The 25,081-nt window shown below is 47.5% G+C and overlaps 1 protein-coding gene across 1 annotated transcript in view; it reads left to right on the top strand.

Moving 5' to 3' along the window:
* Positions 1 to 25,081, top strand: part of CFAP251 (cilia and flagella associated protein 251) — a gene marked incomplete at its 5' end in the record, with an annotated part of 64,390 nt that overhangs the window by 18,060 nt on the left and 21,249 nt on the right. The window contains 12 exons of the mRNA XM_082698182.1: positions 738 to 815; positions 2,647 to 2,697; positions 4,988 to 5,202; positions 7,545 to 7,739; positions 8,483 to 8,733; positions 9,058 to 9,209; positions 10,330 to 10,503; positions 11,691 to 11,875; positions 17,489 to 17,603; positions 18,251 to 18,414; positions 22,578 to 22,668; positions 22,880 to 23,023. Of these exons, the coding sequence (XP_082554308.1) occupies positions 738 to 815; positions 2,647 to 2,697; positions 4,988 to 5,202; positions 7,545 to 7,739; positions 8,483 to 8,733; positions 9,058 to 9,209; positions 10,330 to 10,503; positions 11,691 to 11,875; positions 17,489 to 17,603; positions 18,251 to 18,414; positions 22,578 to 22,668; positions 22,880 to 23,023 (1,815 nt within the window). The remainder of the gene's footprint in view (positions 1 to 737; positions 816 to 2,646; positions 2,698 to 4,987; positions 5,203 to 7,544; positions 7,740 to 8,482; positions 8,734 to 9,057; positions 9,210 to 10,329; positions 10,504 to 11,690; positions 11,876 to 17,488; positions 17,604 to 18,250; positions 18,415 to 22,577; positions 22,669 to 22,879; positions 23,024 to 25,081) is intronic.

Raw genomic sequence — 25,081 nt, forward strand, 5'->3', positions numbered from 1 at the left:
CCCCACCCCTGCTGAGGCCATTGAGCTATCCTGAAATTACTTCTCAAACATTGGCACTGGTCCTTCACATTCCTGGAGCAGGCAAGGAGTAGGTGATGGTGTGGAGGTGGCAGGAATGGAACTTAAGTCGTGTTTCTAGAAGCTGTCTCCCAGGGCTGCCCCTTGCATCCCTTCACCTCAGGCTGTAGCCACCCCCTCCCACACACATACCCCTGCAGGACATGCGCCTCAGTCTCCCCAGGGAGCTCCGTGGTGGTGTGGCTGTTGTTCAGCTTCTGTACTTCGTGGTTTCCTCACTTGCATAGTTACCGCAGGGTTGATTTTTGGGAAGGGAGCCAGGCAGTCCAGGCTATTCACCGTGTTGGCAGGAATCAGAAACTCTTTCCAGTATTTGGCATTCATTCCAAGTTACCTTGTGGCCTTGTCAAATTTAGAAATGTGTATGCAGCAGTTTTTGTCCAAAAGGACACAGAGTAAAGGTTATTAGTGAATATTGTGCTACTTTTGCTTGTTCCAATGAATTATAATAAATAAGACTAAATAAGAAAGGGAACACATTTGAGACCATTAATTTTAACACTCAGTGTTTAAATTCTATTCCTTTTGCTTACAAAATGCTGTTGTCTTTTCTGTTTTATATTCCTACTCAGCTTTTATTTATTTTTAACATTTAGCTTAGCCAGAGAGAAACAGAAAATTTATTGTAAGGTAATATATTTCTGTACCTTATATTTCAGAACTATCTTACTTTTAATCCAGCAAATAATAAAGAATTGGTGAGCAACAGTAAAACACAGGCAATATATTATTTGTGGGTAAGTAGAAATATTTTGATTTGTCTTAAATGTAGGGACAAGTATGTGTTCATTCCCTGAGTACAGATGTTTTGGCAATGTAACAGTACAGTATCTACTTAGAAGCAATAAATATGTATTAAAATGCTTTGATTTAATTATAGCATTTACTTTAGACTCATTGGAAACTAGTGTATTAAATCAGAAGCAGATAATTTAAATTTCATTTAATTTTTTAAAGTATTGAGGCAAATATTTATTTGAATGTATTTAACAGGTTTAAAAAAATACAGGGTTTTTCAAGACCTTGGTTTTTACCCCCTTTTAGAAAGGAATTAGCAAACAGATCAGCAATGTATATACTGACATAGGGCAGAATCGTGAGATTAAAAAAACATCAAAGTTAAACATAAAATTACCACATGACCCAGCAATTCCTGAATCCAAAAGAATTTTTTTTAAAGATTTTATTTATTTATTTGACAGAGAGAAATCACAAGTAGATGGAGAGGCAGGCAGAGAGAGAAAGAGGGAAGCAGGCTCCCTGCTGAGCAGAGCTCGATGCGGGACTTGATCCCAGGACCCTGAGATCATGACCTGGGCCGAAGGCAGCGGCCTAACCCACTGAGCCACCCAGGCGCCCTTGAATCCAAAAGAATTTAAGAAGGCACTCAGACAAATACAAACATACAAACGTTCATAGCAGCGGTATGATTGTCAGTGACCAAAAGCAAACCACATGTCCATCAGCTAGTGAATGCATGAACAAAATGTGGTCCGTCTGTACAACGGACTATGACTCGGCCATAAAAAGGAACAAGGCACTGACACCCACTACAACATGAATGAACCGCATATACATCATGATAAAGGAAAGAAGCCGGACACAACAAATCATGTGCTATATGAGTCCATTGATGTGAAATGTCCGGAAGAGGGGAATCCATTAAGACAAGTGCAGAATGGTGGTGGTTGGGGCTAGGGGAGGGGCATGCATTATGGCTTAATGGAGAGGGAAGCTTCCTTTTGGGGTGATGAAAATGTCCTGAACCAGATGGAGAGGACGGTGCCCAGCATTGTTAGTGTACTAGATGTCCCTGAATTGTACACTTTAAAATGACGAATGGTTGGAATTCCTGGCTGGCTCAGTCAGCGGAGCACGTGGCTCTTGATCTTAGAGTTGTTTGGTGTAGAGATTACTTCAAAATAAAATCGTTATTTATTTATAAGATTTTATTTATTTATTTGACAGAGATCACAAGAGGCAGAGGGGGAAGCAGGTTCCCTGCTTAGCAGGGAACCCAGTGTGGGGCTCGATCCCAGGACTCTGGGGTCATGACCTCAGCCAAAGGCAGAGGCTTAACCCACTGAGCCACCCAGGAGCCCCTCAAAATAAAATCTTTATGATTAATTTAATTTAAATTTTAAAAACATTTAAAGCATAAAATCTTTAAAAAATCATAAAATGATTAATGGCTAATTCTATGTTATGTGAATTTTACCTCAATTAAAAATGCAAAACAAAAACACTGATTTCAATCACCAATTTTCAGTGCTAGTTGTTTCTTCCAGGACTTATTGTAGCTTTAATGCCATATAAATATAGCATTCAGATTTTCATTTACTACCATTTAAAGTCACAATCGTTTGTGGCATTTTTTTTTTAACGTATTTGCTTTTCTTTCAGAATGTTCTCAGATGTTCCTTGAGGCAGCAGGTTCTCTTATCTGTAGAGGTTGCAAAGCTCTGGCCCTGTTTAGATGCATTTCTTTTGATTTTGTGGTTATAGTAGTTCTTTCTTTTAGAAACCAGGTCTTTTTGTAGTAGTGATTATTTTTTCTGTTCCCCTCAGTGTGAAGAGGGAGATCTACTTGCTCACAGTGCCCCACGTTTAACAGAAAAAGTGAGTATGCCTCCCACACTTTTATATGTCAGATGTTGTGGAGAGTAAATATGTGTAAGCTTATTCACTCCGGGCTACCCTTTGTATGTCTTGATATTACACCGTGGGGAAATGATTTGACATTTTTACTTGGGTCCTTTACCATATTGAATCGTCAGCTGAAAATAATAGAAACATTATTCAAAATAAAATATTATGGAAAAGAAATTTGATTACTCTGAGAAAATACCCAAAAAAGTGATGGCTTTACCAATGTATGTGTGCATAGGACAAAGAATGAAAAATTATTTGGGAGTGATATAATAAATAGTTGAATGTGAGTGGCTCCTTTTTAGGCTACCTGGTTTTCAGAATAATAAACGTGATCTTGGCTATTTAGACGTTTCAGAGCCAGTAGAAAGGCGGTGCAGCAGGTGTTGGAGGAAACAGGTATCTTGCCTGCCGGCTCGCCTGGGGCCATAATCATATCTGAGGTGGGCCTCGGGTCCCGTCTCCTGCCACAATTTCTGCGTTTGACACCCATGTAATCTGCCCTAAGTCAGCACCTTATGGTGTTTCTTCTGCTTCCTTTCTTCACTCTTATTATTATTTATAGAAATTTATTTTTAAGAGGGAATGCCAAAAAAAAAAAAAAAGTTGAGATAGATGAATACAAAGAGAAATGATTCTGTCCAAATCTCTTTTTCACAAATCAAAGTTATCAAACAATAAAGTTCAATTCTCATTATGTGTGGCAGTTCCATTTCACAAAGTCTCTGCACACCTCAGGGAATACGAAGTCATCGGTCCTAGGAGAAGTACAGGATTGGGTTCCTGCCAGCCTCGGGTCACAACAGTTTCACCCACAGATAGATACAGAACCTTGTATTACGTGAATTTTCATTTGAAGACACCGTATTTAATACACAATGTTGATGTGTTAGTGCTCACAGCCAGCAGCTCTGGAACTCATATCTGAATGACGTTTATCTAACTCAGGTATGTGCTCTGGAAGGCACATCACTAGACTGCCTTTCAGTACCGTGTTTGGCGTTAAATACTGCCCTCACTAACAAAAAGCACCTCAAAAACATGAACAACGTGGCGCTAAGCAGACCCTGGAAAGGACTCTTGTTTACAGCTTGAAAGCTGGAAGAAGACGGCAAAGCCTGTCCTCACTGGACCTCAGCTGGGGACGTGCGCATAGGGAGAGTCAAATTTTTGCCACTCCGCATATGCACACATCTGCAAACAATCATGAAGGGGCCACAAGGGTTGATTTTGGGGTTATAAATAAATTTTTTAAAGATTTTATTATTTATTTAACAGAGACAGAGATCACAAGTAGGCAGAGAGGCTGGCGGTTGGGGAGAGCAGGCTCTCTGCTAAGCAGAGAGCCCGATGCGGGGCTCAATCCCAGGACCCTGAGATCATGACCTGAGCTGAAGGCAGAGGCTTAACCCACTGAGCCACCCAGGTGCCCCATGGGGTTATAAATAATTTTTTGTGAGTAGGTGAGTTTGCAAATACAGAACCCACAAGCCATGAAAATGCCTTGTATGGAAGCAGATGCCCTCCCTTGACTAGTTATTGTTTTCCTGACCCTCCTGTGGTCTAGGCAGAAGAGGTGAGCCCTAGGGTCCTCTCCGTGTCATTAGAGAAGGGGGCAGCAAACTTGTTGTACCTGTGACAAATGAAGACATTTCTTTGACTGATTCATTCACTGAACATTCACTGCAGGACTCCACTCACCGCTCTGGGTTCTTTCTATACTTCGTCTCCAAGACAGTGCCTAAGAAAGATGGCCCTCATGCCTTATTTTATGTAGCACAAATTTCTTGAGGTGTCAGGGGCCTGTCTGTGTACAGTACTTAATTTCTACTGATGGGAAAATAGTTTATGGGAAAATTTTATAGTTATAAGACTGGGATAATTATTTTGTGATATCTTACAACCGGACATGCTTTTGCACAAGGCAGGGACATTAGTTTCTTTTATCAGTCTCTGAAACCTCAGTAAGAGAAGTTCAGCAGGTATAAACAACTGGTTAAACACTTTTTCATTTGCTTTAAGCAAACAGTTTAATGAACCCCGTACACAGCCCTTCACTCGCTCCTAGCACACCTTCAGAGGTTCAGAATGGCCTGCACCGTGGCAATCCACGGGGGAGAGATTTCTTAGCGATTGGTTTTTCTAATTGTATCTTTTTCCTACTGTAAATCAATGTAATATTATAAAATAGGCCCTATTGACAAATGCTTTGTTTTACATGTATACCAACGTAACTTATAATCTGTCTTCTGAAATGCAGACCTTCAACAAGCTCGTGGGAAAATTTAGCCAGTCAGTCTTTCATTTGAATTTAACACAAATACTTTCCGCAACAATGGAAGGGAAGCTGGTTGTCTGGGACATCCACCGCCCAACGTCGTCTGCCTCCGCCTCTGCGGGCTTCCCTCAAATCAAACCTTGTAAACTGGTTCATTTGCAGAAAGAGGGCCTCACTGTGCTCACTACAGTGGATCGGTAATTAACTTAATTAAAAAGCAGCTATCAGTGATTACCAAAGTATGTTAAAACCTTTTTGGATGTACACACATATTTTGTATATGCAGAGAATATTTCTGGGGAAATTACTTATTAACTGGGAATGTTTGGTATCTCTGAGGAAAAGACCAGAGAAGTGGGAGCAAGGGTGGGGTGGTTTCCCCTCTTCTCATGATCTCATTTGTACTAATTGGTTTGCTTTTTTAAAAAAAATCATGGCCATGTATTACTTTTAAAAAATCCCTTTGTGTTGGTGAAACAAAAACTGGTTTTTTTCCTTTCACACTAATTACAGTCATTTTCACCCTAAATATTACATACTTTAATTTTAAGAAAATAACATAAATAGCTATATTGTTTTTTCTTTTTAAAGATTTTATTTATTTATTTGACAAAGATCACAAGTAGGCAGGGAGGCAGGCAGAGAGAGAGAGAGAGGGAAGCAGGCTCCCTGCCAAGCAGAGAGCCTGATGTGGGACTCGATCCCAGGACCCTGAGATCCTGACCGGAGCTGAAGGCAGAGACTTAACCCACTGAGCCACCCAGGTGCCCCGTATTGTTTTTTCTAATTACAAAATAACACCCATTATGAAAAGGTGAAATACAACAGGACTTTAAAAGCTCGCTGGCTGGAGAGGCTATGGGAGCTCAGAGAGTGTCATTAAAAGCCTTAGTCTTAGGGCACCTGGGTGGCTCAGTGGGTTAAGCCGCTGCCTTTGGCTCAGGTCATGATCTCAGGGTCCTGGGATCGAGTCCCGCTATCGGGCTCTCTGCTCAGCGGGGAGCCTGCTTTCCTCTCTCTCTCTCTGCCTGCCTCTCCATCTACTTGTGATTTCTCTCTGATAAATAAACAAAATCTTAAAAAAAAAAATAAAAAAGCCTTAGTCTCAGACAGAAAGGGGTTCAATTTCCAGACGTATCCCTTGCTGAACGACTCGGGGCAAGGAACTTAACTTGGCTGAGCCTCCATTTTTCCACCTGCAAAACAGGCATGACAACCCTCTCCCTCAGAGTGATTTTATGAGAATTTTTGTGAGATAAGCCACGTAAAACTCTAGTACCTTGTCTGGCACAGAGGAGCTCTAAATGAAAATGGTCGTTATCTGGATGCTTGAGAAGTTCCCCACAGGGACGGAGGACTCTGCCTCATGATAGGGACCGTGCACACGTGGTCAGAGTCACTGTGCCATCTGCTTTCCTTTTCATTTCTTTTAATCCAGAGAGCGGTGAGGTCCTGGCACGTCTTTACAAAGAGAAATGCAAATTGTCCTCACTCAGGGTTGCAGAAAAGACGATAGTAGAATTGCAGCTGATGATGAATCAGCCTTTAATTAGTTAGGGGGCTAGGGCCCAGGGAAGACCAGGCCTGGGTTCCCCTCTTTCCATGGTAAATAAAACCCAACCAGGACCGGGGAGCCCACCAAGATCTTGAAAACACTTGGCCTGTTTTGCCATTTCTTTCCAGCAGAGGGCAGTGAACGATGTTCTCGCCAATTACTCTGCCCACCTGCCTCGCTTATTAATCAGAAACTGCATTTAATCACTTTGCATCTCTAAGAGGAAATTCATTCCCCATCCTGCCCCCCCCACTGTGATTAGACTCTTATGCCAGAAGCTTTAAAAAAAAAAAAAAAGAAAAAGCCCATTTGGGATAGATCTGAGGACTGGAAATAAAAGCCATTTTGTCACGCGACACTGCCTTTGGCTGTGACGACCGGACAGGGTTTTATATGGCTCTGACAGCAGTGCCCTCCTGTAACGCGGCTTGTGTGCTTTTGCCAAGCTGTGTGATTTCAGAGGGCTGGTGGACGGACTCTGGTGTCCTCTGTGGTCTCGTGGTAGAGAATGTCAGTCACCGCCCACTGTCACTGCCCTTGGCTGATGTAGGAGGGCGGGGCGAGGAGAGAGGAGCATGGGCTTTGCATTGGGTACACCTGGATCCCCGCACAGTCTAGCCATGGGGCCTGATGGGGCTGCCGTGTGGAAGTCGGTCCCCGGCGGTATTTGGGACATACTTCTGCTGAAAGATTACTGCTTGCTTCACTGAAATTCAAATTTCACTTGGCGTCCTGCATTTTTTATTTGCTAAATCTGGCAAACCACCCCCCCTCCCACCCGGGGCCTTGAGCAAATTTCTCAACTTCTCAGAGGCTTCGTTTCCCAGATGTAAAGTGAAACAACAGTAAAATCAACCTTGTAGGACAATATTATAGTGAAGTTTTTTACAACACCTGGAGTGCAGAGCCGGACACAAAATTATCTGTTCAGTACCTGGTGGTTACGACTGTTCCTTCCCAGACAGATGTTTTTCTCCATTTCAGCTATATCGTCACAGGTGATATTAGAGGTAACATTAAGTTCTACGATCGGACCCTGTCCATTGTTAACTGGTACAGCAACTTCAAACTGAGCTCCATAAGGACCCTGTCGTTTTCCAAGACCCCAGCAGCTCCCCCCACCGAAAAATCAAACTATCCTCCAGACTGCACTCTAAAAGGTGACCTTTTTATTGTAAGGTAGGTTGTTAATGAATCTAGTCCTTTGAATGGCCAAGAAATGATTGCTGCCCTCTCTGTCGGTTGGCACGCGGTGGAATGGCCACCTTGCTCCCGGGACACGAGACAGAGCGGGATTTCCTCTTCGGTCCTTCTCGGGGGCCCGCAGGTGGATCTCCGCAGCTGATTAGAATCACCGTTCAGTCATTTTTTTAAAAAGAAGCATTCTATGCGTATTAAGGATCTTTAGCGACTGGAAACTGGAAAGGGCTTTTATCCCTGAGCTGCAGTCTCTGTTGTGTTTGAAGGCCTTTGCAGGAGCTTGGTATCTTCTCCCGAAGCCGAGTTTGTCCTAGTTGCTGCGGTTAAAGGCATTTGATAATTAATAGCCATAACATTTCAAGACTGAATTATCTGCGAGTCTGCTTAATTACCCTTGCAGCATTTGCAGGCACATCTGTATGTGTGCACCACACTCCATATTTGCATACACAAATGAATATTTGCATGTGCAGATTAGCTAATTGTACAACTGACTGTCCATCTGCATACTTAATGACTGCATTTACATGTAGAAATGTGGGCTTTTTCCCTTGCAAATGGAGGCTGTTGGGTATTGGTAGTATATTTTTGGAGACGCTGGGTTAATAATGTCACTAAATTGCAGACGACAGAGGCGTTTCGTGTGCAATTAGAAGCAGAATAGCCTCCGTGCCCCATGCGCCGCAAACACTGATACTGTCGGGTCCCTTCTTGGCAAACAGGAATCTTATCATTGGAACGTCGGATGCGACAGTGTACCACTTAACGGCAGATGGGACCAAACTTGAGAAGTTATTCGTGGAGCCCAAGGATGCCATTTGTGCCATCTCCTGCCACCCGTACCAGCCCCTCATCGCCATTGGCAGTTTCTGTGGGATGATCAAAGTGTGGGATTATGAGGAGAAAAAGTACCTTTTCAGCAGGGTCTTTGAGAAGGGGCTGGGCGTCCAGAGTCTAACCTACAATCCTGAAGGTATTTTCATTATATCGGCCTATCTTGGGCTCCAAGTCAAAAACAGACCCAGATGGCTGTGCCCTTGGCTGTGACAGCTTCCAGGAAGCTTACTTTGGCCACGCTCCCCCCAGCAGGCTAGATGAGACGCCTTGTCCTGGACCCTGCGGCTCTCGGTGCCTAGTTAGTGTCTGAACACTCACCCCAGAGCCCCATGCTTTTCCGTTTCTCTCCGGGGGTCCTGGTCTGTCACGTTCATTACTGTCTTCTCAGCTCCTAGAGCACAGCCTGGCCTGGAGGAATGAAGTCCCTTTTCCAGCATTGTTCTCTGGCTTGTGATTTCAGGAGCCCTTCTTGGAGCTGGCTTCACAGAGGGGACAGTTTACATTCTTGATGCAATGTCCTTAGAAAACCAAATCCCAGAGCCTTTCAAATATTCCAGAACCAGCGTGACTCATATCAGCTTCTCCCATGACTCCCAGTACATGGCGACTGCTGTAAGTGTTTCCACTGGGAACTGTCCAGGGAATCTAGCAACCTTGTTTACCACCAAAAGGGAGAGAGGGCATGGGGGGGGGGGCGAGGGAGGGGGTGCTAATGGATTCGGGGTTCTTTTTGGGTCGTGAACATGCTCTAAAATTGTGGTGGTGAGATCTGTGAATACACTGAAAACCACAGAGTCATACACTTTAAAGGTGTGAACTGTGTGCGGTGTGAACTGTATCTCCACAAGGCCTCTATAGAGAGAGGAGGGACTGTCGCTCGAAAGGAGCCTAGGCCTCAGGACACGCAGGCGGGGATTCTGCCATCCTGACAGCTCATTTCGGTGTGTTGGTTTCTGGACCCCTTCCTCGGCGTCCCTTCTTTCATCTTTCTCTTTGATTTTTGACAAGATGACATTCTCATTTATCTCAAAGCACCATCTTCCCCCGGTGTTTTGGATTCCGTTCCTTCCCTCTATGAATAGGGCTCTTAAGCTCAGTAAAGATTTTCTGAGACCTTTAGCCTCTCCCTTCCTGCCAGCTCTCCTGGTCTGCCGTGCGCTCGTCCTGCCTTGATGTTGGGTGAGGGGGAAGAGCCACCGCTGCTTCCCACGTCCCTGCTGCGCCCCGACCCCTGCCTGTGTGCCCGGCCTCTACCCTGGTCTTTGTGCTCCAAACCTTCATAGGCCTGCCGCCGAGCCTCCGGGCCCCTGCAGCTCCCAAGTTAGGTGTCCCTTTCCCTTTAGGCTGGTCTTGCGCACACTCCCAACTCACTCTCAGCCGTGGAAATCATACCTTTTTCATTTTGTGTGGCTGGATACAGAGAAGGGAAGAAGAAAGCAAAAAGAGTCAGGGTTTCAGTTTTCCACACAGAATGAGGTGGGGACCGGAAGGAAGGCCCCAGTGTCAGGCGGATGCTTTCTAACCTCCCCCCCTTACCTTTGTGGCATATCTACTTTTAACCCGAGTTTTCCCATCTATACAATGGGTGTGATTTTATTACTTGCTCAGACAGACTAAAATCTCCTTTTGGATAAAATGCCCTAAAGGCAGCATTAATATGGAAAACATGGTGATGATTTTTAAGTTACAAAACTGAAAAAGGAATAACTTCTGCTCTTTGGCTCCAATTCAGGACGTGTATTTTACTGTGGCCGTTTACATGGTGGTAGTCAGAAACGGACACCGGGTCTGGGAATACCTGGCAAGGCTTCGTTCTCATCGCAAAAGCATCCGCAGTCTCCTGTTTGGGGTTCATCTGGACAGCAACGAGCCGAGGCTGCTGAGCCTCGGGAGGGACAGGCTCTTGGTGAGCTGTTCAATGTCCGTTTACCTCACCCCTGTGAGGTTGGGTCCCTGGCATCTGGCCTAGAACCGGGCCCCCAGTCTGGGTCCTTGTTGGAGAAAATGAATGTACAGTGAGGTAGCATAAAGCTCTCTGAGTAGACACTTGTTCTCAAGGATGCGTGAAAGCAGTACCCCTTACAGTAGAAACTATGCTTGGCATTTTGATTTTGGTTCTTGTCCTGGGCTCGTGATCTGTGGTCCCTTCCTCTGGTGTGATGGTGAGCAGCGGCCACAGCTCCCCGTCGGCCGTGCGACCATGAGGGTGAACAGCCAGCACACCGGCCACCAGCTGCACCCACACAGCCAAGCCGTTCTGTCAAGCTCGGGACAGAGTTCAATCAATTACATGGGGTAGTCAACACTTTATTATAAAACAGGTTTTGTGGTAGGTGATTTTGCTCAACTGTAGGCTCACTTCGGTGTTCTGAGCACAATTAGGGTGGGCCAGGTCAGGCTGTGGGGGTCGGTAGGGGAGGCATATTAAGTGCATTTTTGTCTATGACTGTTTCAACTTAAAACAGTTTATTGGAACGTAACCCCACCACGAGTCAAGGAAGATCTGTATCTGTGCATCTAAACTTTGTTCCTCGCTCCTTCCCTGTCTTCCATTCCCATCTCTCCTTTACTGGCCGTCCAGTCATCCATTCGTTATGGTCTGGCCACCAAAACCTGCCGGTGGATGAAATTCGGCAAGCTACCGATTTATGACTGTCAAGTATAGAGATTAGGTATGAATGTATTCCTATCCTTGAAGAGTTCCCGAGATAATGGTAAGGGAGACGGTAGGACACAACTGTGAGAGTTCAGATTTTGGGGTCCGTTGGACCTAAATTTGAATTCTCATCCTACCACTTCTTAGCTATGTGACCTTGAGCAACCCACCGAACCTCTCTGAACCTCTGCTTTCTAACCTGTAAAATGGGCACAACAGTATGACTTGGCAGGGGAGTCCGGAAGGGTAAGTAGCATTGTGTTTTTAGAGCAGCTCATTGTCTTTGCTCATAAGGAATGCTCATCAGGGCAGCCTGTGAGGAGTGAGGGTCTAGGCAAGTCTTCTCTTAGGGGGACCAGTACTGTCCCCCAGAACAGGACTGTTGACTGCCTTCTTTGGCTCAAGCCTCATGTGTGTCTATCTGGCCTCCTCTACAGATTGAATATAATCTTCTTAAGAGCTGCAGAGACAACCTGGAGATCTTGGACATTCACCGCACCGACCAGGGCAACTATCCCACCTGTATGGTCTGGTACCCACCGCTCACCAAGGAGCTCTTCCTGCTCATTTGCAACAGCAGCTACAAAGTGAAGCTTTTTAATTCTACCACCAAAATGTGCCGGTAAGCGCTAACAGCTTCCCGCTGGCGTGATGCCTGCCTCAGTTTCTCCATCCCCATCTTCTCTAAGTCCCGGCTTACAGACCCTCACTACCCAGGGGAGGAAACTGAGGTGCAGAAGAGTTGAGTAAGTCTCACCCAGGGTCCCGTGGCTGGGAAGTCGCCAGAAGCAGGATATGAATCCAGAGCCCTTGCCTCTGAGCCCAGCCCCGCACGGAGATGAGGGAGCCAGAGCTCCGGGCCCAAGACCCAGGGAAGGACCCCGCAAAGTCGCTGATGCCTTATAAACTCTCCTATCTTCTCCTCCTGCGTTAAAAACATCTTTTCACTTGAATAGTATCAATTGTGCGATTTTAAAAGATTTTATTATTTTTTGGAAATGATTTCTATACCCACGGTGGGGCTCAAACTGACCCTGAGATCAGGAATCACAGGCTCTCCTCACTGAGCCAACAGGGGCCCGTCATTGTGCGATTTGCCTTACTCTTGCTTCCTAGAGGCGTTTTTAAGTTTACCTGATGGCATTCGTGTGCTCACTCAGTGTTTACCCAGCCCCTACCTGAGCCAGGTTCTGTCCGAGGTGCTGAAGGTAAGGATGCTGACAGCCGTGCTCCTGCCGCCCCGGCATTGGCATCTTGGTAGGGGAGTGGAGTTTGTGGGAGAGCCTGGGCTGGAGGTCCACATTTGAGGTCGGGAGCACATGGTGCTTTAGAGCCATGAGACGAGAGAAGATTCTAGAGGGGATGAGCATGTAGAGGAGGGGCCAAAGGACTGACCCCAGGGCATCCAAAGCTGCTCATCTCAGAGCAGCAGCTCCTCCATCTTGAAGTAGGTCAACATCTATGGTTGGCTCATGTGCTGCTAGGCCCGGGGCTCCCTAGGTTTGCTCCTCGTGACAGATACAGATCATGGTGCATCACCTCTGTACCAGGCTCCACATTAATCTTCAACAACTCTCCTGCTTCTCAAGTAATATCCCACTGAGTTTCAGAGCAGTGACAGAGCTTGTGCTCAGGATGGGGTGGGACTCAACCCATGAGCCTAATTCTGACCCCGTCCTCTACTTGGCACTACTGGGCCCAGGTGCAGCCCTGGCCGTGGGCTCCTACCTAGTCAGCCCTAGAGGGCGTCCCATTCCACCTGTGGTTTGGCTGCCTCGTGGGTATGGCCGGAAAGAACAGAGGTCCAGAGGCTAGAGCAACAGGTGAGAACCCAGTAGGGACCTCACCTGAGAGAAGGAAGTGCGACGCCAACAGCAGCTGGCCCCGTGCCGGAGGAGAATCAGGGTTCTGGTCCTCAAAGGTCAATATCACCCAAGATAATCAACGTCATCATCTTCTTATTTAAACATTTGTTTCCAGAAGGATACAAGGAAAAATAATTGAGGAATGCCATGTCATGTGGCAGGCACAGGAGAGAAATTCAGCACCATTTTTTTAAAAAAAATATCAAAACACTGGGAAGGAGACATTTGAAAGAAGTAGGTAGAAAGGATTTTAGGAAGATCTCAGAATCTTCGTACATCATCTTTTTTTTTTTTTTAAAGTTTTTATTTATTTACTTGACAGAGAGAGATCCAAGTAGGCATAGAGGCAGGCAGAGAGAGAGAGAGGAGGAAGCAGGCTCCCTGCTGAGCAGAGAGCCCGATGTGGGACTCGATCTCAGGACCCTGAGATCATGACCTGAGCCGAAGGCAGCGGCTTAACCCACTGAGCCACCCAGGCGCCCCCTTCGTACATCATCTTTAACGGACACAAACTTTTTGGAAATGGAATATCCCATGGATATGCAAGTCCTGAGTAAATCTGAGTTCACTCTGCAGGTAGATTGGGGATGCTAACAGTTACTAAGCAGGGACTCCAAGCCACACAGGTTGGAATTTCTGCCACTGACAATGAATTGGAAATTAGCGTAAGGGATATTTTCATTTTTGTTTTATTTTTTTTAAAGATTTTATTTATTTATTTGAGAGAGACAGAGAGAGCAACAGAGCGCAGAGCAGAGAGAGAAGGGGAAGCAGGCTCCCCGCTGAGCAGGAAGCCCGACACAGGGCTCGATCCCAGGACCCTGGGACCACGGCCTGAGCCGAAGGCAGAGACTTAACCCACTAAGCCACCCAGTCGTCCCCATAAAGCATCTTTTAAGTGGTAGGAATAACAAGGCCTCATAACCACAGCTTAATTGGGAAGGAATTGTCTCTTCATGACAAATAAAAAGCAATTTTAAAATGCACTTAAAATATTGAGAACTTGAAAGGCAGTGAGCAGAAAAAAGCCAATAAACCTATGAGCAGATGTTCACTTGAGTATCAAAGATGCAGATGAAAACAAAACACCATTTTTTCACAAATCAGATTAGTGAAATAAAAATGACTGACAGGACACAGTGTTGGCAAAGGTATAAGCGGGTGGACAGTCCCACTGCCTGTTGTGGGGGACATGGAAACGCGGGTGTCCTTTTGGGAGAGCGCTTTGTTTCCCTTTGCTAAATCGCATCCTGTCTTCTGATGTCTAGGAATGTAGCCCACAGAAGCCCTCACACAGTATGCCGAGACATAAGTAAAAGGATGTCTTGCTCGAAAATACTTTCAAAAATGGAAACAATCCAGATGTCCATTAATAGGGGATTAGTTAAATGATGACTCGTCACTGTGCTGAAACAGGATGCTGCTTTGAGAAAAGAAAAAAAAAAAGTATGCTGTCTGTGTAGTGACATGGAAATAGCTCCCAAGACACAATGTATTTTCCTATAAAGTTAGATTTCTATAATGTATTTACTTTTCACATAAAACTGTATAAGTTAGACTATATAAAGGAGATTCTTGAGTCCCCGGGGACTTCAGGGTGTGGCAATGTGTGGGGGTCTGGGTAGATTATCAGGCTTTAGCTTTTGCATGTCTAAATGTCTGAAATGGTTTGCAAGGAGTATGTGACATATTTCAGTCAGAAGCAAAAGATATTAACTTTACAAAATTGTCAGATAACGTTTAACAAATACGAGGTGACAGTTCCAGGGTCCTCCTATGTGCCAGAAATTGTTGTGAGTGCTTTATGTATATTAACTGACTTGCTGTTCACACGGTCTCGGGGTGGGCGTGTCATTGTCCCTATGTGCTGGTGAGGAACCTGAGGCACCAAGGCTGATTTTTAGTTTGATGTTTTCCCCCCTTTTTCTTATTTATGATTTAAATTAAGATGTAATTTACCTATCATAAAATGTACCCCTTTTCAGGGACTTTTATCATATTCACCAAGTTGTGTAACCATCACCCTATCTAATTTAAGAGCATTTCCACCACCCCAAAATAAGCCCATACCCATTGTTAAAATTTTTTAAAGGTTTTACTTATTTAGCCCCATACCCATGAGCAGTCATTCCCCATTCCTCCCTTCCCCCACTCCTGCCCCACCCCCAGCAACCGCCAAGCTATGTTCTGTCTCTGTGGATTTGTCTATTCTGGATAGTTCACATAAGTGGAACCGTGTAGCATGTGACTTTTTGTGTCCGGCTTCGTTCAAGATGCTTCAGAGCTCGTCCGTGCTACCGTTGTGTGTCAGTGTTTCCTTCCTTTTCTACGGCTGGTTCATATTTCATGGTATAAACCTACCCTATTTATCCATTCACCTGTTGTCGGACATTTGGGTCGTCTCTGTTCGGGGCTACTGTGAACATGCTTGTGTAGGTTTCCAAGCAGAGCCCTGTTTCATTTCTCTTGGGCAAAGACCTAGGAGCAGAATGTCCAGGTCACCTGGTAACTCTGTTGAACCATTTGAGGATCCGCCAGACTGTTTCCCAAAGCAATGCCACCAGGTATCATTCCCACCAGCAGTTTGTGGTGGTTGCACGTTCTCCGCAGCCTTGCCCCTACTCTTCGAGGGTCCGAGCTGGGATTCAAACCAGAGTCTGCCCCTAGCCGTGCTCTCCCTACCTCTGTCTACTCGGTGATGCTTGGGGGAAGCCCTCGGACATCCCTACCCAGGGTGACCGGCAGCTAGCTGGTGCGTGGTCCCTCAGGCGGCCATTTAGCGTGTCTGACACCTTACCTAAGTCTCCATGTGTATGAACTTGACCGGGATCACCAACCTGACGGCCCCCTGCCCGTGGCACTCTCACAGCTGGCCCCGGCCCCTTGCCCAGCTCACTGCCCTCCTCCTCCCGCTCCTGCCCCTTTATGTTTTCTTCACAACCCACTTCCGGCGGCCTTGTGCCACCTGTTTGCTGCCTGTTGTCTGCCTCTTCCATATTCTCTACCTTCCCAACTTACCACTGCAGACCCAGCTCGCACGTCTCCCTCCTCAGAGCAGTCTCGGGGCCCTGCACTCGCGCGTTCCTACACCTCTCCCCTCACGGTGCTTCCAAGTGTTTGTCATCTCTTGTCAGGCTGTGAGCTCAGTGGCCGTGACTAAACCTCACTCACGGGTGTGTCCCGAGCCCCTCACATAGAGCCTGGCACAGGAGGGCCTTTAAAAAGACTGCTTAATGGATTTGCGCTTCATTTAGTCAGTGCACACGCCTGGGATGTGTACTGTCCCCGCCAGACACGGGCTGGGCATGGGGAGCCCCAGGGAGAAAACCTATCTAAACAACGAGGGGCTTATCATATAAAAAGTTTGCAATAGCCACGGACCTCACATGGGAGAAGATCCAGCTCTCATAGGTTATAAAGTGAATCTCGTGGGCCCTGATAAAAAGCAAAAAGGATTCATAATTAAGAGTTAAATAAAGCACGAGGCTCCTGGGTGGCTCAGTGGGTTAAAGCCTCTGCCTTCGGCTCAGACCATGGTCTCAGGGTCCTGGGATCGAGCCCCACATCGGGCCCTCTGCTCGGTGGGGAGCCTGCTTCCCACCCCCCCCCCACTCCTGGTCTGCTTCTCTGCCTACTTGTGATCTCTCTCTGTCAAATAAATAAAATCTTAAAAAAAAAAAAAAAGAAGTTTAAGAAACACAGCAGGACGCCTCCGAGACCTCAGAAGGTGCCTTTGGGAGCCAGGGGTCCTGAAGCTCCTGCCTGGGCTGCAGGTGATGTGCCGGAGCCTCGCCTGGGATCAGATTCCTAGCAGAGTCTGAGCTAAAGCAGCCTGACCATTGCCAGGGTATGATTCATCACAGTTATTTTCACAGACGGTGTTTTGGAAGTCTATGTGTTGCCCCTGGAGTCAGGTGCATGTATGTCAGGGGTCTGGAGCCGTGGGCGGCCCCTCATTCTGATCTCTCGGGCTGCCCCTGGGAGAGGGGTGTCTCCCTACACCCCGCCAACGCGTGCCACTTCCTCAACGCGTTTTCCCCGTCCCTTGTTCCTATACACGTTCTCGAGGCATAATGTTCCCTTCACTCAGCTGTCAAGGAGGCAAGTCAGAGCCTCCACCACGGAAAGCATTCTTCACAATCAGACTTTCCCTGGAGCATTTACTGTTTGGAGCTGTTGCCCCTCATTTATGGCGGCTGTTAGCAGCGGCTGAGAGAGAGGTTCTTTGCTGAGTGACAGGACAGGAAATTGGGAATGCAAAACGTGTGCAGTCTCATGAAAGGTAGCCAGTCAGGGAGCCTACGTTCAGATTTGTGGAATTAAAAAAAAAAAAAGTGTTTCTTCTTTTTTTTTTTTTTTTTCTCCTGCAGAAAGACGCTTCTCGGGCCGGTTTTTGGTTCTCCCATTGAGCAGATACAAATCCTCCCGGTGAAAAGCACCTTGGAACTGCAGAAACGCTACATGGTGTTTATTAACAGGGACAAGGTATCAGCCCTTGGCTCTCTGCCTCCGGGAGACGGCTCTGTGTGGTTTGGGTAGCAGTGCGCCCCGACGAGGATCACACTCCAAGATGCCAGAGGTCATAGCCTAGCTATGACCTATTTCCTCCCGGTCCACAGTGATCCTGAAAATTGCCATTAAACGAGTGAAAATTGGGTCTTAGGAAGCATTTCTGAGCAGAGTTACTGCATTTTCTATACTCCCATGAAGACACAGGGTCACCAAAGGATTTTTTTTCTTTCCGATTTATTGACATGGAAAAATCTCATAAAGACGTGCAAACTAGCTACACTTGGTTCTACGTTTAATAAATAATCTGTTGAAAAGCATAAAATCATAAGATTCTAGAACTCTCCCGGAAAACTTTGGACATCTGACCAGGAAGACCAGTAAAAGTTTCCTTCCTGTGTTGCTACCACAACCTGGCATCTCTCCTGAGGGACGACCCCACAGGGGTGTGTGTGTGTGTGTGAACCCCCAACCCTATGAAACAGGCTGGCACACACTGAGGTGGCTCCAGACGCATAGGCCCTTCCAGTAAACCGCACTAGGGGTGATGCGTGGACGTGCCAGACCCGAGCTTGGGGCCCAGTCATCTGAATCTGAATTTCCAATGACCTGTTCCTCTCTAGGTTGGACTTCAGATCTTACCAGTTGATGGCAATCCACACAAGACAGCTGCCATCATATGCCATCCCAGTGGGGTGGCGGGAATGGCCCTGTCCTATGACGGCTGCTGGGCCTTCACGGCGGGAGGACAGGACCGATCGGTGGTGCAGTGGGAAATCAACTTAAGGTAAGTGACCAGGCGAGAAGCTCGACCCCACAAGGAAGGTGTCAGCGGTAGACCCCCTGTTTTTAACCAGCCACAGCAGACAGGTGTCGGGCCCCTACTTTGGGCCCGGCCTTTGGGTGGTTCCCCCACGACGTCTGCCTATATGTGTGCACAGACAGAAGGTTACTGTTCTGCTTCAGGGACCGATGGGGGTTGCAGTGAAGGCGGCATGGCTCCGCCTTGTTCCCGCGCGGGCCGCACTGTCATCTGCAGATTCACGCCAGCTAGAAAGATCCTGCCCAAATCTCCAAAGCCTGTGTGACAGCAATAGTATTCTTAGTAAGATGTGTTTCCGGTCTGCTCTTCTGACCCACCTGGCCTGAGCTGAGACTGCCTTGGGTGAGGCCGGAGAGGTCCAGGCTTGAACACCACTGAGTACTCGGACTTTGAGGTCAAACAGACATGGGTTCGGGTGTGGAGCCTCCTTTCTGCCGGCTGTGACACCTAGGACCTGTTTTGCAACATCTCTGCTTGTTAGAGTCCTTGCCTGTGAAATGCAGGAGGGGTGGGGGGGGGCGGATAGTAATACGGACTTTTATAGGATTCTTGTAAGGATTGAATAACGCAGAGCTAGGGGCTCAGTACATTAACTGGTTTCTCTCTCCTATTTATGAAGGGCTTATTGAAGAGCCTTACTGAAAAAGGGGGCGAGGGCTACAGCAGTCCTCTCGTCTACCCAGATTTACTGAGCTGCCACAGGGCAGAGCCGGTTCCCACCCCTGAGCACCTTTTCCCAGCCCCTGCCTCTCAGAAAGCCTCCTGCCTCACGGCGTCACACTCAAAAGCTGGGTGCCGACAGCTCGGAGGACCCTTCCCTCCCAGAGAATCCTTCCTTCCTTCAATTCCTGTGCCAAGTGCACATCTCGCTTTTATGGCAGACATTGAAGCTGCTTAAACAGGGGCAGGAAGGGGCGCCTGGGTGATTCAGTGGGTTGAAGCCTCTGCCTTCGGCTCAGGTCATGATCTCAGGGTCCTGGGATCGAGCCCCGCATCGGGCTCTCTGCTCCGCAGGGAGCCTGCTTCCCTTCCTCTCTCTGCCTGCCTCTCTGCCTACTTGTGATCTCTCTCTCTCTGTCAAATAAATAAATAAAATATTAAAAAAAAAAAAAAAACAGGGGCAGGAAGAGCCAGGTAGATCTGCTGTAGGTCCACACTGGTTTCAGACTGCATTAGGAGCTCTGACCTTCACCTCTGCCTTCAGCTAAGACAGCAGATCTTGGGAACGTGGGAATTTAGAAGCTAGAGGTGAGCTCGCGCATTGAAAAAGCACTTCCCGCTGGTGTGCCCAGAAGGAGCTGCTTGATTCCTAGGCAGCTAGACTGTCACCTGGGACAGTGGGAGTGAGCGACACCCTGGGGACAGAACAAAATCTCCTCCTTCTCATTTTGTCCTCTTCTCCATAATCATGGTAGAGATTAAAGGGAAAAAAAAAAAAAAAAAAGGCACCGGCTTTCCAATGGCTTTCCTGGGCCTGGCCAGAGTCCAGGCTTCTGAGAATTTCAATTTAATCTGTTGTGGGGACAAAGGATCGTTATAAACTAATTAGCACTTCATTGCTGCTTCTGGTGTCTTAATATGTTCAGTGCTTCGCTAATGGGAAGAAATGTAACAATGCTAAACAAATCAACAAACACAATTCCCTGCTGGCCTGCCGACGGGGGGGAGTCATAGGGCGAAACTAAGACCCTGTGTCCTCTTACGTTCCCACGATTTTCATCCGTGTGCTCCTGGGCCAGAGACCATCCCTGCAGCACGTGGCCCTTCTCCGGGGCGCACCCCTCCTCCCTGGCATCTTCTCCTAAGGTTCAGTCTACACATACTCGACCTTTGCCCTGTCTTTGCTGGCATGCCCCCCCCTTCCCTTGTCTGGCACCTGTTTTAAAACCCCCTTTACTTTTGATGCTCAACCTCACACCCACCGCTAGTCCTGCTGCTGTGCTCAGACAGGAGCAGAAAGACCCCATTTAAATACTACCTTTCCTGCCTGCTTGTGGCATGACCTCGGGCTAGTCCCTTAACTCCTGGGTCTTAGTTTCTCCATCTGTTAAATGGGAATACCATCAGCATTTTGAGAGTAAAGGGTACCACCGCTGCTGGTGTCCCCGCCCCCGAGCCTCCTCCCCTGGGGCGCATGTGTGAACGCCTAACCACGGGTCACAGTACTTGCTGCTTCTCCTGACTGAGCTCATTTCCCGGAAGTACTGTCTGTCTGTCTCAGCACACAGTAGGTTTTCTATAAACGTGCTGCCCTTTGTGCCCTAATGACCCCCTTTTTTGTTGCAAGCATTAGAGACCCAGCTTAAGCACAGAGGGGAATTCGTGAGACGGTCTTGGGCATCTTTCGGTCGGTCCTGCGGGGAGAGCCGGAACGGTGTGCACTCCGCGTTCGCTCTCCGCCCGGCTCTGCTGTGGGCTTTGTTCTCGTACACCTGGATTTCGCCACCCGGCGCGACCACGGCCGCTGACAGTCCTCAGATCCCACAAGCTGTTGCTCGCACCACACAGACAGTGGGTCTCTTTCCCTGGCTCCGGTTGGACCACCCCAGTCCTGTCCCTCCGGCTGTCCCATGTCTGTTGGCAGTGGCCAGGAAGCAGGAGGTGCAGGACAGTCCTGACCCCCAGGGAGATGTTCCCAGGCACTCCTCGTAGTGACAGGCTCCTCTGCGTCACTTCTGTGCCCAAGCCACATGGCTAAAAGTGGCCTCCCACAGATCCTGGGCAATGCCCAGAGGTCACAGAGGGGGAGGCCCTCTCAGCTAGACACCTGCCTCCATGACGAATATAAGGGCTGAGAACAAGCTGAGGGCGGGGGGGGGGCTGGTCCCTGCTGCAGAGGAGGCCTCGGACCCACCTGGAGAACACACAGCACCCCCAGACACCAATGCTGCCTGCTTATGCAGGGCCTGGTAAGAGGTTATTTGAAGAAAGACGTCGGTGTATACTGACACCCCATTCAACAGAGAAGAATAACCCTAACTCCCTCGTACCGAGCCTTCTCTGGGCTGGGCCCTGTGCCGCCTGTCTTCTGTGCGCTGCTGGTTTCATCTCACAGCCATCCTGGGAGGCAGGGACGACTGGTGTCCCCACACGGCATCCCCATGTGTCCAGAAACCAGCTCCCCGGTGTTAAAGGGCCCTCCCAGGCACTGGAGTCAGCGGAGAGGCTGGGACTCACACCTGGGCTTTCGGATTCAGCAGCACACCTTAACAGACGCTCCTCGCAGGAGAACGGAGGGCTTCGTGTCCCTCCAGCCCTTTATGTGGCTTCAGTCCATTTCCACAACCACCCCGTGAGGCAGGCCTGTAATCATTCCTATGCTACAGATGAGGAAACAGGAGCTCAGGGAGGCTGTCACTCGCCCGTGATCGGACCGCTTGCAGGTGTCAGGGTCAAGGCTCACGCTTGTCCCTTCGACTCCAGATTCTGGATACTTAAACCACTTCGCCGCTGTGGTCTACACTGAAGTGTGTTTTAATAACCCCACAAAGAGGCTAATGGCCTGATTAGCAGAAATCCAGTTAGTGGATTATTACGATGACTTCGTATTACGTGTATTTTGTATGGGGCAAAGTCAGTCTCATACAAAAAGTAGGTTTTCTTACCATTTACAGTGCCTATTTTTAGAAAGCCTGACCCCATGTTAGAGAGCAGAGGGTTATTTTTATCTGACTGGCGTGGGTCCCTGGTGGCCTCCCGAGTTTTTATGGAAGCAATTAGTGTTGGCAGCGTACCTGCACTTATCCCGGTTTTTGGCTCCGGCCATATGCAGGGCTCATGTTACGGGCGCAGCTGCTCTGCCGGGGAGGACTGTGGGTTCAGCATACGGGGGCCTTCCCTCAGGAGAGCCGTGCTCCCCAAACACTGCAGACAAATTGCCAGGTGCCTGAGCTGTCACCAGCGAGAGAGCATCACTGTCATGAAGGCGGGTGCCCTGTACCATCGGATTCTGCATGGCGATGGGATTTGTCATTTTCAGCCTCATTTTCGAGGGAATCTTCCTAACAGGTTTCTAGAGCCCCTAATTGTACGGGCCCTGTAATGCCCTGTGAGGCCCGCGGTGCCAGGCGACGCCGGCTGACCTGCGCTCGCGCCTTCTAACAGCCGTGTTTCTGTTACTGTTCTAGAGCGCTGGACGCGGCTGTTTCTCTTGGGGGCGAAGACTTGACCCCATTCTATGGTCTGGTGGCTGGTGGCAGGGAAGGAAAATTCTACAGGGTAATTGTCCTCAGAGTAAACACTTGCTGGTAACATCTAGTTATGTTTGTAAAACAAATGTGCCTGGGGTGAACCTTCTCGCTTTTTTCCCCAATCTCTTTTCCCCACTGAGCTCGAAATGTACTTTTCTAGAAAATGCCCTTGGAGTCCAAATGGATGCTTCAGACTGAAGCCAAAATGTGTGTTGTGTTTCCATTTTATTTCCACGTAGGAGCTGGAAGACTATTTTTACTATTCTCAGCTCCGTAGTCAAGGTATTGATACAATGGAGACCAGAAAGGTGTCGGAACACATTTGCCTGTCGGAGCTTCCTTTTGTCATGAGGGCAATTGGCTTTTACCCGTCGGAAGAGAAGGTAGGTACCAACAAAACACGAGCAGCGGTGGGACCCGTTATTTATGAAAACGACCTCTGGGAACAACAATTATAGGTCAAGCTAAAAATTTCACATCATTCTTACATAAACGGATCAGAAAGAAGGTTCTGGGTGTACCAGACGTGCTTCTTAGAAACAGACTTACCATAAAGATATTCTGGAAAGTCTTATTCCTTACCGGAGTGTGACCCGGGGAAGCGCTCGGGTTTTGGAATTAGGCAGACGGGCCCGCGCTGAGCTCAAGGAGGTGATGCGTGTGAATCATGGGGCGCAGGGCTGGGCGTGGAGGGAGAGCTCAGGGAATAGGTGTTGTGGGGGTGATTTTCAGGGAGCAGTTGCTGTCCACCCCAGCCTGTGTGAATGGGGTGCTGCTAGGAGGTGGGCGCTCATGCTGGGCCGTGGGGCTCATGACCCTCACAAAACACATCCCAGCTGCGCGGGGCTCCCAGGGACCAGAAGCACCGCAGGGAAAATGGTCGTCCAATTGGGTTTTCCTTCAGACGCGAAAGATTACCACATTTTCATCGTGGGAAGTTTGGGAAAGGTACACAAGTGGAATGAAGAACATAATTACTTATAATCCCACATACACAGACGTAACAGTTACATAAAATTTTAAAAAACAAATGGGTACCATGTTGAATACATATTTTTATTCTATATTTCCACTTGCTGTTCTAACCATTTTGCATTTATTAGTAATTCTTTGAAAACATGATTTTTTAAAAAAGATTATTTATTTATTTGAAAGAGAGCAGAGAGAGAGAGAGAGAGAGAGCATGAGTGGGGGGAGGGGCACAGGGAGAAACAGACTCCCCACCCAATAGGGAGCCTGATGGGGGGCTCAGTCCCAGGACCCTGAGATCATGACCTGTGCCGAAGGCAGATGCTTAACTACCTGAGCCACCTAGATTCTCCTGAAAACATGATTTTTAAAGGACATGTCTTTATTTTTTTTATTAACACATAATATATTATTTGCTTTAGTGAGTCATCAGGCTTACACACTTCACAGCACTCACCATAGCACATACCCTCCCCAATGTCCATCATCTGGCCACCCTATCCCTCCCCCTCAACCCCCCTCATTTTGTTTCCTGAGATTAAGTCTCTAATGGTTTATCTCCGTCCTGATCCCATCTTGTTTCATTTTATCCCTCTCTATCCCCATGATACCCTGCCCTGCCCCTCAAGTTCCTTATATCAGAGAGATCATATGATAATTGCCTTTCTCTGATTGACTTATTTTACTAAGCGTAATACCCTCTAGTTCCATCCACATCATCACAAATGGCAAGATTTCGTTTCTTTTGATGGCTGCATAGTATTCCATTGTGTATATACATACCACATCTTCTTTATCCATTCATCTGTTGATGGACATCTAGGTTCTTTCCATAGTTTGGCTCTTGAGGACATTGTTGCTATAAATATTCGGTGAACGTGCCCCTTCGGATCACTACCTTTGTATCTTTAGGGTAAATACCCAATAGTGCGATTGCTGGGTCATAGGAAGCTCTATTTTCAACTTTTTGAGGAACCTCCATGCTGTTTTCCAGAGTGGCTACACCAGCTTGCATTCCCACCAATAGTGCAGGAGGGATCCCCTTTCTCCGCATCTTCGCCAGCATCTGTCATTTCCTGACTTGTTAATTTTAGCCATTCTGACTGGCATGAGGTGGTATCTCATTGTGGTTTTGATTTGTATTTCCCTCATGCCAAGTGATGTTGAGCACTTTTTCATGTGTATGTTGGCCATTTGGATGTCTGCTTTGCCAAATTTCTGTTCATGTCTTCTGCCCATTTCTTAATTGGATTATTTGTTCTTTGGCTGTTGAGTTTGGTAATTTCTTTTTTTTTTAATTTTTTAAAGATTTTGGTTATTTATTTGAGAGAGAGAGAGTGAGAGAGAGCATGAGGTGGGGGGGGGGTCAGAGGGAGAAGCAGACTCCCCATGGAGCTGAGAGCCCGATGTGGGACTCGATCCCGGGACTCTGGGATCATGACCTGAGCCAAAGGCAGTCACTTTACCAACTG

This window comes from Mustela nivalis, assembly GCF_964662115.1.
Source record: "Mustela nivalis genome assembly, chromosome: 14".
Classification (NCBI taxonomy): domain Eukaryota; kingdom Metazoa; phylum Chordata; class Mammalia; order Carnivora; family Mustelidae; genus Mustela; species Mustela nivalis.